Here is a 17,500-nt window from a genome sequence, read left to right as displayed (position 1 = left end):
CACACACACACACACACACACACACACACACACACAATGCACTGTTGTGGACATGAAACTCCAGTCGCATGACCAGGGCCGGCGTCCTCACATCGCACAGAACGCCGTGGCATGCGGCGCACTTGTTGACCCGTATGCGTAGATCTACTCAAGGCTGTATGGCCAGCACCCTCGGGCCGCTTGACCTCTGACCGGATTTCCCTGTCCACGGCAGTACATGTGCGTGTGCAGAGTCATTATAATATCGATGCCAGGCATACAGTGTACGTGTACATATTCATAATTATAACGATACCAGGCACACAATGTACATTGTACAGAGTCATAATATATCGATGCCAGGCACACAATGTACGTGTACAGAGTCATAATATATCGACACCAAGCACACAATGTACATTGTACAGAGTCATAATATATCGATGCCAGGCACACAATGATTGTACATTGTACGAGTCATAATATATCGACACCAGGCACACAATGTACGTGTACAGTCATAATAAATTATGTCGATGCCAGGCACACACTGACTGAGTCTGTACATTGCACACTTACCCTGCGGGCAGTGTGTTGAACATCTCCGTTGGCGTGATGACCGGCTGCAGCTGGACTGGGACGATCTCAGTGGCCGCATAGCGCTGTGCGCCCTGGCTGCTCGCCACGCCTGACGAGTCGAAGACGAGAGACGTGCTTGCACTAGAACAGTAGGACTTTGCCGCTCCGTTGGCAATGCTTCGCCACTGTCCTCCCGTGAACGACTGGAACCTGGGCAGAGAGTCGCACAGAGGTGTATATTATTATCAAGCGTACGTGATACCCAGAGTGTACAGCTTGTGACTTTTTCTGCATGGGTGTCGGTCACGGCGAAATTCCGCGATTACATCATGGTTATGCGTGGCCCTAAGCCTAAGCCTAAGGGCCCACACACAGCATTACACAGCTTCATATTCTTATTCTAGCAAGGAAAGACACTGAAGGACAAGGAAAGTGAGGTCGCATTCTCGTACGTCTAGCCCAGCACGGCAAGCATGCAAAACAGCCATGAGCCCCAGGCTCACATGAGCCTTATCACATCTATATGTATACTATACAGCAATCACTTGGTGATGTTGTACACTGTTGTATTGTAGTAGTTGTAGTGTGTGCAAGCAGGATTCAAGCAGGTCACCTTACTGCACCACTGCAGCTCATGTCTACGCACTACACCCCTTCCCGCCTCAGACCTGCGCCAAACATTGTTTAATAAAGTAATCCAAATGTCACTTCAGCTCGTCCTCCTTATTGCCATATGAATATAACGTTAGTATTATCACAATCAGAAACTTATCCCCTGGATACCATGCAGATACAGTCAACCTCGCTAATAACGAAGTTATTAATTATAATTAGAAGTTATGCGTATATAACAACAATTCACGAATAACGACAGAATCACTGTGCCCAGAGCAAAGTCCCATCTCACTGTAATACATCAAGAGATTTCGGGTATAAGGACACTTCGCGAGTAAGGACACTTTTCTGATGCCCCGCCGCCGAGTGTCGTTATTCGCAAATTTGACTGTATATGCATACCGGTATTATCTCCCTTATAAACACGGTACTTATATTTTTTCAACCCACCTCGCACCCGTGCTTATAGAGGAGACCGTGATAATACTGGAGACTGTGTTTATATTTTTTCAACCATGAAAAAGTCAAGAAAGTTGCATACCAGTAACACACTCAAATCGGAATTTAACTCAGATTTCATGATTAGAGAACAGAGAGAAGAAAAAAGAATGATACGGAAGTGGAAGTCACGCACGTAGCCGTGGAGCACTTTGGGTTTTTAGCTCTGGAGTACGAGTTCGAGAACGTACGCGAATGCGTCTGCCTGCATACGTCATTTCAAGGTATGCGCATGCGCACAGCTGCATTCCAGTATTATCACTGTGTGACTATGTTGGAGATTGTGCGTTTGTAATCTCAACAGCCCTCCGACCTGTGCTTATAATGGAGGCTGTGCTTATAATGGAGGCCTGTGTTTATGAGATAATAAGGTATACATGTACATGTATATGCACGTGACCATCCATAGCGAAATGTACAGTGCGTGTGTGCGTGTGTGCGTGCGTGTGTGTGTGTGTGTGTGTGTGTGTGTGTGTGTGTGTGTGTGTGTGAGGGTATGTGTATGTGTGTGTGTGTGTGTGTGTGTGCACGTGTGTGTGTGTGTGTGTGTGTGTGTGCATGCATGCATGTGTCTGTGTGTTTGCGTGTGCGTGTGTGCGTGTGTGTGTGTATGCGTGTGTGCGTGTCCGTGTGTGCGTGTGTGTGTATGCGCGTGTGTGCGGAACGTACGTTTCCGAGAAGGCCGTGCCGTTGCCAGACACAGCACCAGCTTGCGAGCCAATGACGATGTTGTCCACGGACCAGGATTGGTAGGTGGCAGAGAATGATAGGGCCGATGTCAGCGATGTGGAGCCCTGGTACCAGCGAATGCGAGTGGCCTTGCTACGGCCAGCCACGGGCAGAATGACGGTGACGTCTGTCGCAGACCGGTAGTTGTAGTAGCTGGGATCCCGGTTCAGTCGGACACGGACGCACATGTGCACGTGCACATACGTGCGCGAACACACACATGTACACACACACATACAGCAGCAGCAGCAGCTGCGGTTGTAACTTTTGCATATCCTAGTGTAGGCATGCGAGCACTCATCGGTCCGTTACCAACTTACCACACGCAATGTATGGAGCATGCAATGAGCATGCCATAGGTCAGGATTAGAGCCATGGAAAGTGTGAAAGCCGCAGACATCACCACAATACATTGCAACCTGTTCAGGAGCGTCTGACACGCTGTGATGATCACTACGGTATCGACCGCAGCGTGTCCAACGCCCCTGGTACCCGGTACCCTGTGAACCAGTAACAGACAGTGATTTGAGAGAAACGAACGTCGCAGTCGAGCTATGTCGTTGCTGTGCCCACAGGCATTGATTTGGTCGCTAAATTCCGGGAAAACCATTCGGAGCAGCCACCCCAACCCCAACCCCAGGAGTAAGTGGTACTTCAGGTGGCTGACCGTATCACCCGGAAATACCTGCCGACGCACACTGTTGTTCGAGGTTTGGGGGCGCTTGTTTCCAGGAATATATGCTGCAGCAAGTTGCCATGTTGCGCGTGTGTTCATCTCTGCGGCTTTCAGACAGTTTTCATGGCTCCAGTTAAAGTATTGTATTAATGAAGATCATGTTAACAGGTCGGTAGCTCTGGTTTCTTCTACTTAGAGAAAGCCTGTAGCCGCAGTGTGATGAGCGTGAATCACTCTATGGTGAAAACGAGGAGGTACCAAATACAACCAACAGGATACTGAATCTGGACTTTCTCTCCTGCTCCCAGCCCGTGCCATCCCCACAATTAGACAATTGACGGCGATAGAATTACAAATGGAAGACGACTACGGAAACACAACTGGACACGACGAACTCAAGACGACGACTACTCTCTTCACATCAGAGCAATACCCGCATGCACCAACACTACGTACAAACACAATACGTACACAAAATAACGCACTGCAGTATTGGCCAAAGAAATCCAACCTCATGTCCCATGACACCGAGACCTCAGGTCGGCTGAGGGCGAAAAGCCTCACCATCACTATGCTCACACAATGCAATTTTTTGTCTTTGCCTGTGACTGAGCTGTGATCATTGTACAAAAAATGATTTAAATAGTGCTGGGCGCAACACAGCCCTAGCACTGATATCACTGTTCTGCGCACTCGAATACAGTGCTGCTTTATTCCTGAGGCTGGATTTCTCTGTTGGATTTCTCTGTCGGGTTTCTCTGTTGGGTTTCTCTGTTGGATTTCTCTGTTGGATTTCTCTGTTGGATTTCTCCGTTGGATTTCTCTGTCGGGTTTCTCTGTTGGATTTCTCTGTTGGGTTTCTCTGTTGGATTTCTCTGTCGGGTTTCTCTGTCGGGTTTCTCTGTTGGATTTCTCTGTTGGATTTCTCTGTTGGATTTCTCCGTTGAATTTCTCTGTTGGATTTCTCTGTCGGGTTTCTCTGTTGGGTTTCTCAGTCGGGTTTCTCTGTCGGGTTTTTCTGTTGGATTTCTCTGTTGGATTTCTCTGTCGGGTTTCTCTGTTGGATTTCTCTGTTGGATTTCTGTGGCCAGCACTGTACATGAGGAATACACCATGTGATATCAGAACACTTACTAAAGGTTCGTCATCGTCGACCAGGTATTGCCGCCGTCGATTGAGTACTGCACTCGTACTTGGTAACTAGAGCTGGACATGATACGGCACTGCGAGCTCTGGCCGCTGAACGAGCCGTACCCGTTCAGGTAGCGGAAGTTCACGTACGGCGCAGCGTTCGACAGGTCCATGTCGACGGTTTCCAGCTTGCGTACGTACGAGCGCTGCGTGGCGGCGATGTAGGCCCCGGACGAAATGGAACTGCCGCACAAGGAGCTGGTGACCGTCATGGCTACGGGCGGTTGCCATAGCGAGCTGAGCGATGCGCCGTCAAACGTTTCCTGGGGTTATCGCAGGGATGTGAAGAAAAACACACGGAGACACGGTTACAAATACACAATGTACATGCACATGTGCACATACACACACATACACACACGTACACACACACACACATACACATACACACACACACACACATACACATACACACACATACACATACACATACACATACACATACACACACACACACACACACACACACACACACACACACACACACATGTGCATACACACCCATGGACACACACGCACACATACACAGACACACACACACACACACACACACACATACACACACACACGTACACACACGTACACACATACACTCACACACACACACACGCACACACACACACACACACACACACACACGCACACACACACACACACACACACGCACACACACACACACATATACAAACGTGACAATTGTGAATGTACACTAGATGCATTGATGGATGTACACGCAAGCCGTCACGCATGGCCGGCGCCACTGGTACGGCTGGTGCAGCCATGGCCGTACCAGTTTTCACCAATTCGGAAAGTAATTTAGTGTGGTACGGTCAGCCATCTGAAGTACAATTTACGTGTGGGACAGGGGTGGCTGAGCCGAAATTTTGGAAATTCAGTGCCCAAATCAGTGCATTTTTATTGATTCATGGGGTATTTGTGGCAAATAGTGGTACGGTCAATACCGTAGTGACCGTACCGTGTCCGACGCCCCTGTTGTGTGTGTGTGTGTGTGTGTGTGTGTGTGTATGCGTGCGTGTGTGTGTGCGTGTGTGTGTGTGTGTGTGTGTGTGCGTGTGTGCGTGCGTGTGTGTGTTAGTGTGTGGTATATAGACTAACCTTGAGGTAGGTCGGGTTGGTGGTGGTGGTGACATTGCTGCAGTCCAATCCTGAGTAACCAGTGTCACATTTACACGTGACACTGGTCTGACAGGTGCCATGGCCTGAGATACATGTGTGTCACATACACGTGCACACACACACACATACACACACGCACACACATATACACACACGCGCATTAACGTCAACACACTGCTTGCGGTACGGAGAGTGCTGGCCAGCGGAGTGAAACGCCACGGTGGGAGATCGAAGGGGTCTTAGGTAATCGCTACCGAACCAGCCGCTTTGATGGAGCCAAGATGGCATTCAAGTCCGAGGGACTGAGACAGAGAGCATTGAGTAGCCGGAAACGGAAGTGGCCAGCACCCTGTATTTACTTTGCAAAAGTAAATGAGTGATGTAAGAATGGGAGGTGAAATCGTACATCTGACGAACACACAAAGCGTGATCGGACACGGAGCAGAGCAAAACACAGAAGAAGTGATTTGGCGTGCAGGGCCAACAAATAAAAGTTTGTGTTTGAGCCATCTTTGTTTGGTTCGCAAAAACTTGGCATGGTTGCCGCTGTGCACTACTGAACAGGTGATGGCAGTGAGCATGCTTACACACGGCACGTGTGAACAGGTGTGCAGCCATCTTTGTTTGGTTGGCATGGTTGCCGTTGTGCACTACTGAACAGGTGAGGACAGTGAGCATGCTTATACGGGTCACCTGTGAACAGGTGTGCAGCCATCTTTGTTTGGTTGGCATAGTTGCCGTTGTCCACTACTGAACAGGTGAGGACAGTGAGCATGCTTATACGTGGCACGTGTGAACAGCTGTGCAGCCATCTTTGTTTGGTTGGCATGGTTGCCATTGTCCACTACTGAACAGGTGATGACAGTGAGCATGCTTATACGGGTCACGTGTGAACAGGTGTGCAGCCATCTTTGTTTGGTTGGCATGGTTGCCGTTGTGCACTACTGAACAGGTGATGACAATGAGCATGCTTACACGCGGCATGTGTGAACAGGTGTGCAGCCATCTTTGTTTGGTTGGCATGGTTGCCGTTGTGCACTACTGAACAGGTGATGGCAGTGAGCATGCTTACACGCGGCACGTGTGAACAGGTGTGCAGGCAAAGACAGAGTTCAGCCATACAGCAGTAGTGCCCGGGTGTGGTCACAATGCAGGCCATACAGCAGTAGTGCCCGGGTGTGGTCACAATGCAGGCCATACAGCAGTAGTGCCCGGGTGTGGTCACAATGCAGGCCATACAGCAGTAGTGCCCGGGTGTGGTCACAATGCAGGCCATACAGCAGTAGTGCCCGGGTGTGGTCACAATTGGCGACGAAGATGAGCGTTTGTAGTAACCTGAGCACAGCCCACAAGCTTCCAGTTTTCGAATACCGGGGCACGCCAGCAGAAGTGTCCTCTCGCTGGAAGAAATGGCTACGAAGCTTTACGTACATGGCTGAAGGCCAAGGGATTACGGATCACAAACGGCTGAAAAATTTATTGCTGCATACTGCCGGAACACAGGTTCAGGACTTATTCGAAGACCTCGAAGATCCACAGGCGTCGGCTCTGCCTGCGGATGACAACGAGTACAAGGTTACGTTACGGAAACTGAACGAACATTTCAAGGCCGCGCCACATCCTGTATACGAGCGTCACGTGCTGCGCCAGATGACCTTTGCTAAGAATGAGTCGGTGAGTCAGTTTGTTGTAAGATTACGCGTCCAGGCCCGCTTGTGTGATTTTGGTACCGCTTGTGACGACATGATTCGAGACCATGTGGTGTCATGCATTGTGAATGTCGAGTTGAAAAAGAAGTTGTTATCAGATCCAAAACTAACTTTGGGTACGTGTCTAGAAATTGCAGCTTTGTTTGAGGCAACCCAGCAACAAGCTTCGTCTATGGGTTCCGCTGCTGCTATGAGTACGCCATCAGAAGTCCACGGTCTCTCTCGTAAGCACTCTGTGTCGCAGAAACAACAGAAACAACATTTCAAGTCGTCAGGTAAAACGGATCGTGCACGTAAACCTGAGAGAGTGTCTGTTTCTGCTTCTACTTCCTCTGAGCGTCTCTGTTTTAGGTGTGGCAAGGCTGGTCATTTCGGTCGGGATCCGAGTTGCCCGGCGCGTGGCAAAACCTGCAGCAAGTGTCAGCGTCGTGGGCATTTCGCTTCCTGCTGCAATTCGCAGTCGACGTCCCACATTTCGTCCGAGCCAGAGTCACTGTTCGACTCTTTCAGCATTGGGGCTCTCACCGACGATGTGTCACCTACAGATAAGTGTCAACCTAAGTCTAAGTCTCATCCTCCCATGATGATTGATGTATGCGTTAATGATGTAGTCTGTCCTATGGAAGTCGACACTGGTGCTGAAGTTTCAGTATTCCCTAGTTCTGTTTGGAAGGAGCAGTTTCCCAATGTGTGTCTGCATAAGTCTCGTGCGTCTCTGCATTCGTATGGTGGTAGTTCCCTATCTGTAGTGGGTGAATGCATTGTCGATGTCCGTTACGAGTCCCACCAGTTTCGAGACACCATCATTGTTGTAGAGGGTAGTGGTCAGCCCCTGTTTGGTCGGAACTGGATGTCCCACGTCATTATAGACTGGTCAAATTTTCGTAATGCACAGGTCAATGCATTGTCGCTAGATAGTCTATTGCGTCAGTTCCCTACCGTATTTCAAGAGGATTTGGGTACCATTAAGGGTCAGTCTGCCAAGATCCAGCTTCAAGGGTCGCCCACCCCCAAGAGTTGCCGTTCCCGTCCTGTCCCGTACGCTGTCCGCACTAAGGTTGAAGCGGAGTTGTTGCGTCTAGAGGGGGAGGGGATCATCAAGCCGGTCTCTAACGCTGATTGGGCATCCCCCGTGGTGGTTGTAAAAAAGAAAAACAACACCATCCGCTTATGTGCAGATTTTAAAGTGTCTATCAACAAGCACATTGAAGCTAACCAACATCCCATTCCCAACCCGAGTGATTTGTTATCGCAATTATCTGGTGGATCTGTATTTTCCAAATTAGATCTCAGCCAAGCTTATGCTCAGCTACCGCTCGACGACGACAGTAGGCGCTATTGTGTCATCGCTACGCACAAGGGTTTGTACGAATTCACGAGACTACCCTTCGGCGTCAGCTCAGCTCCGTCAATCTGGCAGAAGGCCATCGAGCAGGTTCTACAAGGTCTAGAAGGTGTCGTTGTCTATTTCGACGATATTCTCATTTGTGGTAACACCCAGCAACAACACGACGAGCGTCTACGAGCAGTCCTCCGTCGTTTCGCTGAGACAGGGCTGCGGTTGCGTCGTGAGAAATGTGAGATTGGTAAGCCACAAGTTAGTTACCTTGGGTTTACATTGTCGAAGGCTGGTCTACAGCCCAGTCGGGATAAGGTTTTGAGTATTCAGAATGCCCCGAGGCCCCATGATGTATCTACCTTGCGTTCGTTTCTGGGGCTCGTGAATTTCTTTGGGCGGTTTATCCCCAATTGCTCCTCGCTGTTACAACCCCTGAACGAGTTGTTAAAGAAGGATGTAGTCTTTAATTGGACGGATGCATGTCAGTCGGCGTTTGCCAAAGTTAAAGAGTTTCTCATCGCCGATCCAGTTATGGCCCATTATGATGTTACCTTACCACTGATCTTAGAGTGTGATGCATCCCCTGCTGGTATTGGTGCTGCTCTTCTACATGTCATGCCGGACCAGTCTGTTCGGCCAGTTGTATATGTGTCACGTGCTTTGTCCAAAGCAGAGAGTCATTACAGCCAGATTGAGCGAGAGGCGTTAGCTATCGTGTTTGCTGTTCGTCGTTTACACCAGTACATCTACGGTCGTAAGTTCATTCTGCGCACCGACCATAAGCCTCTAATCAAGATCTTCGGCGAGCACGAGTCGTTAAGTAAGACGTCGGCATCCCGTCTACAGCGCTGGGCCGTGATTCTCGCTGAGTACGACTACGTCATTGAGCATATTCCAGGTAAAGAAAATGTGCTAGCAGATTGTCTGTCTCGTCTGCCTTTACCATTGTCTGCTGCTGAAATGTCTGCAATTGTTAGTGCAGTCAGCAGTCATGCATTTGACCCCTGCGAGTTAATGCCTCTACAGAGTTCGGATGTTGCCAAGGCTAGCAAATACGATTCTGACATTTCGTTAGTAATGTCCTACACGCTGCATGGTTGGCCTGCTACAGTTCCCGACAGGTTAGTGCCATATAGCCGCATCCGGAATGACCTAAGTATTGAGCATGGTTGTTTGCTGTGGGGTTCCCGCGTCATTATTCCAGTTCAGTTTAGACGCCACTTATTAGAGGAACTGCATTCTTCACATGCCGGTGTGTCTCGAATGAAGAGTGTGGCACGAAGCATTTTCTGGTGGCCAGGCTTAGATGCCGATATCGAACGATTAGCCGCCGATTGCAGTCTTTGTCAGGAAAGCTCTAATCTGCCCCGCAAGGACTCTGTCCACCATTGGGCATACCCCAATGCTGCTTTTGAGCGTGTGCATCTTGATTTTGCTGAGTTCGAGTCGCAACAATTTCTGGTCATAGTTGATGCATTCTCTAAGTGGATTGATGTATACGAGCTTGGTTCCTCCGCTACGACTACTAAAACAGTGAACTGTTTGCTACGGTTCATCAGTACATTTGGTATTCCTAGAGTGCTAGTATCTGATAACGGCCCACAATTTGCCTCTGGCGAGTTTGCTGCTTTCTGTGCTCAGAATGGTATTAAGCATCATCGTACACCGCCCTATCATCCCGCCAGCAACGGACAGTGTGAGCGGATGGTGCAAGAGCTGAAGAAGGCTTTGCGAGCAAGGCCTCACCATGTGTCTGTATGTGTGCAAGTGTCTCGCTTTCTTTTCGATTACAGAAACACGCCGCACAGCGCTACTAAGCAGAGTCCCGCGAATATTCTATTGAAGAAAGCCCCGACCACGCGTTTGGCGCTGCTGCAACCCAGTTTCGCCACGGCTATGCAGCAGGCCCATGAACTCGACAGTACTGCGTCTCGTGAGTTCACAGTGAATGCACCAGTGTGGGTGTACAATGCTCGTCCTGGCTCTAAGCCGAAGTGGCTAGAAGGTTTAATATGCAAACGACTCAGTACGATGACCTATTCTGTGATGGTAGGAGGAGTCGTCCGAAAAGTGCACATCGATCATTTGAAGTCCAGAACAGCTGAGTCTGCTGGTTTATCGGCCGAGTCCGACGCCATTCCGACAGTGTCTACGCCGAGTGTTACTCCGACAGTCGCTACAGCAACGCCGACTCCTGAGTTACCAGCTTCACCGCCGGCTCAGTCGTCTCCTGTCATTGATACAGCAGCTACTACTATGCCTAGTACGCCTACTACTGCTACGTCTAGTACGCCTACTACTGCCACGCCTAGTATGTCTACTACTGCTGCTACTCCTGTTAGTATGCCTGATACAGTTCAAGTCGCTACTCCTGTTAGTATGCCTGATGTGTCAGTGCCTGTTTCGTCAACTCCAGTGTCACCGCGCTATCCGTCAAGAATGCGCCGTGCCCCTGATCGCTTAAATTTGTGAGTATTGAGTGACTATCTTAGCATTAGTCATGAATGACTCGCCTAGCAATTCTGACATTGCCTTAGAGTGTCCTATTCCGCTATTTGTCTGTAATAGCATAGTATTGTATCATAGTTAGTCGGATATAAGGATTTGCTCTTGTATATAGTTGTTTGGATGCATTTTGATTATATATGCATTATTGCTAGTCCCACTTCACTACTTCTTTAAGGAAGGAGGATTGTTATAGATTGATCTATTATTAATATTAGTCGTACGATCTACGATCTACGTTCTGCTACGTGTGTCGTTCTACGTGTGCTCTACGTGTGTCGTTCTACGCTCCTTTGATGCATGCATGACGAAGAGTGACAATGTCTTACCTCATTATGAATCAGTCTTCTTCTGCATTACGTCTGCATGGCTGACGTGTGTCTTACTTTGGTACGAGCTGACGAGGCCTATACTGTCGTGTCATAGCGCCATTAGTGCCACGACAGCACTGACGTGTCTCTGCTGCTTATCTCTCCATGATTGCCATTTTACATGTTCACTTCTAAATTATCCTAGAACAAACCAGATGGTGTTTCCTGCTGTGGTATACGCGAGTTGCATGGAATGAATCTTGCGTGCGTACGTTATAACAGCAGGCCATACAGCAGTAGTGCCCGGGTGTGGTCACAATGCAGGCCATCCGTCTTGCACAACTTGAGCAGCAGCACGAAGCAATGTGCTCCCATTTAATCTGCATTGCAACCATGGTGCCAAACAAGCACACACACACACACACACTCCTATCCACAGAAACCCCCTACACACACACATACTCATAGACACGTGAACAGACACATACTCGTAGACACGTGAACAGACACATGCTCAAACGCATACACAAATGCATACACACATACACACACACACATACACACACAACACTTAGCAACGGCATGCCTCACCCGAACATTGCTTAGGACATGAAGCTCCGACGTAGAGGTTATCGATGGAGATTTGTCTGCCCGCCGTCGTACTATCCCCGTTCGTCTGGTAAAGCGACAGAAACACGGTCTTCCCGCCATACGTTCCGCCGGGCAGTACGACAGACACGCGATGCCAGAAGTTGCCGTAGTCTTGGCTAACAAAGGCGCGCAGCGTGGATAGGGACGTGGACGGGAGGGTGCTGATGCCAATGCGCATGTATGACAGCGTGGTGGTCACCTGTGTGCTAGAGCACACGCCCATGTACAGATCAAACTGAACCATGGAGTCGCCAGTCGATGGCAGCGCGACGGGTTTGAGGCTGAGCGCAGAGGTCGCGTAGTACTTCACGCCCGTGCTCTGCTGCATTAGCAACGTCTTGCCGCTGCTGGAGCAGTAGGTCGCCTGTGTGCCGTGAGACGTTGACGCTATCAAGCCACTGCATACACACACACAAACACACAGACACATGGAGACACAGACAGACACGGAAACACAGACACACACAGAAACGGACATGCACAGACATGGACACACACACGTTTACACACACACGACACTTGCATAATCATGTTCTTCTGCGGGGGAAACACGTGGGTGCAGGTAGTGGTGGTGATACTTTTTTCATAACATGTGCACACACACACGCACACACACACACACACACACACACACACACACACACACACACACACGCACGCACACACACACACACACACACACACACACACGCAAGCACACACGCACACACAGGCACCCCGCAACAATGAACGCTTTAGCGTAACATACCTGTGACAATGGGAGAAGATGTGCCTCCACGCCCACGGTCAGCAGGAATGTGGACATGTACAGTGAGCTTGGCGTATAACGACACTCGGCGGCGGGGCATCAGAAAACTGTCCTTATTCACAAAGTGTTGTTATACCCGAAGTCTCATTATATGTATTACAGTTGGATGGGACTTTGCTCTGGGCATGGGAATTCTATCGTTATTCGTGAATTGTCGTTATATCCGCAGTCGTTATTAGCGAAGTTGACTCTACAGTAAAACCTGGTGTAAGCGACCTCTGGGCTTAGCGACCACCTGCTCTTAACGACCGCTTTTCCATGCACCGACAGTTCTACACAGACACTGTGCGACCTAGTTCTAAAGACCGCCTGGCTTTAACGACCGCTTTTGCTTGCACCGTGGGGTGGTCGCTTAAGGAGGCTCCCACCTAAAGAAGTAAAAATAAAAGGTCCATGGACACCCTGTTTTTTATGCATAGAATGGTGGAGTGATGTCTCTTCTTCAATTTGGTATAGTTTTTAGGTAGGGTCACCAGGCATATAAGAGGTATTCTGGTGTATTTAGTGAGTGTACAATTTCTTGATTTTCGGTAAAAAAATGGTAAAATATTTTGGTTTTTGACCCTAAGAAGCCTCCTGGAAGGAGGATACTTAGCATTTTCTTCATCATATGTTTAAGAACCACATTTGGAGGTATCTTGGCTACACAAGATAGACTGCGTCTTGGTTTTGCCCTTGGCGAGCCACTTTTTCGAAATTACGGGTACCGAAATTTCCATCGGGTGCTGAATTGTGAAATGGTTCAGCCTGCAACATTTTGTCCATGGACATATTGATTTTTGTGGCTTTCTGTGATCCTTGAGCCCCAAGGAAACCGATAATGGACAGTTTTGATGGTGTCACCAGGCACTTTAGGCCCCTACCAAACAATATAGGTATCAAAATATGGTATTTTTAGGCCAATTCTGAAAATAGCATTTTTAGAAAATCTGACCATTCTTGCCTTCTTGACTAAATATCACTACCAATGACATGGTAGTATGGTAATATTATTTTAGAAGAAGTTATTTTCATGCTGCAACCTCCTTTGGACATACCAGACAGTCTGTGCTTGGAAAGGTACATGTATCATTACATGTACATGTATGTCATGTAGCCTTCAGTCCTAGCACATTGATATACGAGTAGTGTACATGTACATGTAAGGCAGCGAGGTTTCATAACAACCTCGACCATGAAACTGGCACATGAATAATGTGAAAGCAGGCATTCAAAATAAGGCACACTAAACACTCACACGCGTGCGCACGCACAAAAACACCCACCCACATGCACGCACTCTCATGCACGCATCATTGTAACACTACTAGTCCATAGTAGGACTTAGTGTAAATAAAAGCATGAAGACCAGCCACTGCACTGGGCATGCATTTGCTGGTTGTCACTTGCGTTGATAGCAGCAGACTCCAGAAAAACATCGCATGAAGGGCAATATGCATCTACACACGCTGGCGTGCACATATACGATATACATGTAGTGTACTGTCATGCTCTCTCGGCAATTCTTTTTGTGTCTCAAATACGGTTCACAAATGCGCATTCACATGCAACTCCTGTACTGTAAAGCCATTACCACACTGTCCTTGCGGACACCAGAGAGGAGAGGCATACAGAACCAGTACCGTGAGCCCCCCCCCCCCCCCTTCACACCTAGCTTTGCACACGCGCGCACACATGCACGTGCATACACACATACATGTACACATACATTTGCATGCACATGCACACAGTGCACTCGTGGGGACATGTGCATAACCCAGATCAACATTGCGTGCGAACCCACACATGCGGGCACGAGCACGCGCGCACACACACACACTCATACACCTGCCCAACGCTGAAGCGAGGATAGCGAACAAACTACGTTAGACATAGCAACTTGTGCTCGGATTACACCTTTCAACAGCTTGCACACACACACACGCGCATGCGCGCGCGTACACACACACACACTCGCGCGCGCGCGCGCGTACACACACACACTCGCGCGCGCGAGTACACACACACACACATGCGCGCGTACACACACACACACACACACAAACGCATGTACTTGTGCATAGGAAAGGATTCAAAATAATCAACCACAGGCATTTACCCAATACACACCTGAGTGTGCACATCTTAGTTGTGGCATCCCCATTTTTACAAAAGCAGGATTTAGAAGTGCGTCCCTGGTTCAGATCACAAGCTTCTGGCCAGCGTTTTCCTTACACCATCAGTGCAGTACAGTGGTTGACACGAACTTCATTCCTACAGGGACAGTAGCCCAAGTTCAGCAGCTCTGAGATGCGTCGTCCACTGAGCTCAGGATACTCTAGGATCCACAGAAAGTTTCAAACGGCACTCGTGCGACTGGAGCTGCAAGTGGGTCCACTTACCAGCGAGTGGGCAGCCACTTCACGCTCCACAGGTAGTCCATGCAAAATTCCAGTGCCAGTACTAGTATCACTACGTTCGACATCGATGTCTTCACTGACTTCAGCCTGCTTTTCTCACCCTTCTTCGTCAGTATTATCATTGAATTATTTGTTCTTCGTGGCCACATCGTACCGCTTCAATTGATCAACAACGTTTTCACAAAAAAATCAAGCAGCGTAGGAACTGCCTTTGTTTAGCATTAGCCATGGCCAGTGATTCTTTCCAGCGTAGAAACAGCCACGGCTACAGAAACACTGCAACGAGTAGAACTACATCAGAGAAATCAAAAAACTTCTTTCTAAACAACAGCTTGTTTCCGCATGGAACACAACATTTTTCGAATCTCGCGGCAAAAAACAGATTTTCGAGGTGCCCTTTTTACACTGCGCTGCGCAACTGTTCGGAGCCTCCTTAAACCAGGTCTTACTCTACTCAGTGTCTGAAGTAATTTGTGTTAAAACACACTTAAATCCAGAGCAATAAACTCGCGCATGAACAATGTTCACACTAAGCAAGCGAGCCGTACTACCGGGTGCCCAAGAATATAGCACCGAAGAAAGAACACGTGGCCCCACCACCATGGCTGCTGCATGTTCCCATGGCGTGCACCACATGGCTTTAAGTAAAAAAAAATAAAAAACAATAAAAAAACAGGCTAGGATTCCACCAAGCACAGCATACCAATGTAGTAAATATACAAATTTTCGGCAGCTACTGAATTTCGGCTATATTCGGCACCGACCCAAAACGCCTAAATTAAAACGCCGGTGAAATTTTTCACAGCATCTGTCGCACTATACCATGCCCTCTACCCCACGCCAAAAATAAATCGCCGCCAAAATGTCAAAAATCGTGAAGTGCCGAAATTTTGCAGCGCCGAAATTTTGTATATTAACAGTATACACGGTTACTCAAATGTGCACATAGACTGTACTACATGAAAAAATAACTAGAACGGCCTAGGCTACGGGGTTGACCCTCAGTTCTTCGGCACCCGATGGCAGTTCTGTAGGTTACTCGGTGAGTGTTACTATTACGTAGCAAGAAGGAGCCGCATGCGTGTGCGTGTGTGTGTGTGTGTGTATGTGTGTGTATGTATGTGTGTGTGTGTATGTGTGTATGTGTGTATGTGTGTGTGTATATATGTGTGTGTGTGTGTGATCCCCGGTAGCCTAATCGGTTAGGGCACTGTCCCGGAAAGACAGGGGTGCTGGGCTCGAATCGCGCTCGTGGATCCTTCTTTTGCAACATTGGTGCATGGCAATGGTTCGAACCCATTTTCGTCGTATCCCCCCTCCACACACACACCCGCGAGTAGGTACGGCCTGTTGGGGCGGTTAGCAGTGTAGCAAGAAGGACCCAGTGAGTGTGTGTGATCCCCGGTAGCCTAATCGGTTAGGGCACTGCCCGGGAAATACAGGGGTGCTGGGTTGGAATCCCGGTCTGGTGGATCCGTAGGTTTCACAACACACCGTACGTTACCTTGCAGTGGTGTCGAACGTCTCCAGGAGCGGCGACGTTGACACATTGACCGGGTTGCCGATGTACACGTTGTCGATGAGAGCCACGGAGTACGCGGTTCCGGTGGCCGAGTTGCGCCAGCGGAATCTCGCCGTCTTGTCCTGTGCGCCGGCTGGGATGGCGTAGTTGAGCTGCGACGCCGACGTGCGATATGAATAGTAATACATGGTTGTGATGCGCGTCCATGACTGACCACCATTCACACTGTATTCAAAATAGACCTGGTGGTGTTTGCCGCCATGACGACATGACAACATGGTGGCCATGACGACGACGACGAGTAGGACGGCGGTGTACGGCACGGAAAGACAAGAAGTGGGCACAAACGATTGGCAAGCACGCACGCATGCACACGCACGCACACGCACACACATTCATGCATGCATGCACACACGCACGCACGCACGCATTCCAGAAACAATCATGATGAGTTGTGAAGTCCGACCTATCCGGTCAATAAATCAGTTGAGATGAACGGCGAGCGGCAACCATGGCACAAATCTGTACTGCCGTATGCTTCTGTGTTTACCAGCGCACCGGTTTGCATAGACGTTTGTACTAACACATTTTTATTAGATTCTTGGTTAGAGGAAAGCAAATCAGCAAACGAAGCACAGAAGCCACAAGTATAGTTTTGACTAGGCCTTTTGTACCATTACTCTGCAAGTCGAATACAATGGTGATTGACAAGATAGCAAGCAAGTCCTTATAATATACCGGCACTTTGGCAGTCAGAGCATTGACAAAAAATAGCACTTCAAAAGATAGCGCTGGTGGTAACACGTTGTCAGTTTGACAGTATCCGCTGGAGATCGTTGCAAACGGTCATCC

At 48.8% G+C, this 17,500-nt stretch overlaps 2 protein-coding genes across 2 annotated transcripts in view; one reads left to right on the top strand and one right to left on the bottom strand.

Moving 5' to 3' along the window:
* The window catches only part of LOC135828544 (uncharacterized), a 95,423-nt gene that overhangs the window by 75,253 nt on the left and 2,670 nt on the right, over positions 1–17,500 (bottom strand). Inside the window, exons 3-8 of the mRNA XM_065340986.1 lie at positions 16,631–16,890; positions 11,860–12,317; positions 5,384–5,487; positions 4,211–4,530; positions 2,341–2,553; positions 559–768 (exon numbers count right to left, since the gene is read on the bottom strand). Coding sequence (XP_065197058.1) covers positions 559–768; positions 2,341–2,553; positions 4,211–4,530; positions 5,384–5,487; positions 11,860–12,317; positions 16,631–16,890 — 1,565 coding nt within the window. The remainder of the gene's footprint in view (positions 1–558; positions 769–2,340; positions 2,554–4,210; positions 4,531–5,383; positions 5,488–11,859; positions 12,318–16,630; positions 16,891–17,500) is intronic.
* On the top strand, positions 6,943–11,537 carry LOC135828545 (uncharacterized protein K02A2.6-like). The gene is made up of 2 exons (XM_065340987.1): positions 6,943–7,078; positions 7,465–11,537. The coding sequence occupies exons 1-2, from the start codon at positions 7,071–7,073 to the stop codon at positions 10,922–10,924; spliced, it is 3,468 nt and encodes a 1,155-aa protein (XP_065197059.1). The 5' UTR covers positions 6,943–7,070; the 3' UTR covers positions 10,925–11,537.

The sequence above is a fragment of the Sycon ciliatum genome, chromosome 12 (genome assembly GCF_964019385.1).
Source record: "Sycon ciliatum chromosome 12, ocSycCili1.1, whole genome shotgun sequence".
In the NCBI taxonomy this organism is placed as follows: Eukaryota; Metazoa; Porifera; class Calcarea; order Leucosolenida; family Sycettidae; genus Sycon; species Sycon ciliatum.
Note: the sequence above shows the minus strand (reverse complement) of the source record. Positions and strands in the feature narration are given on the sequence as shown.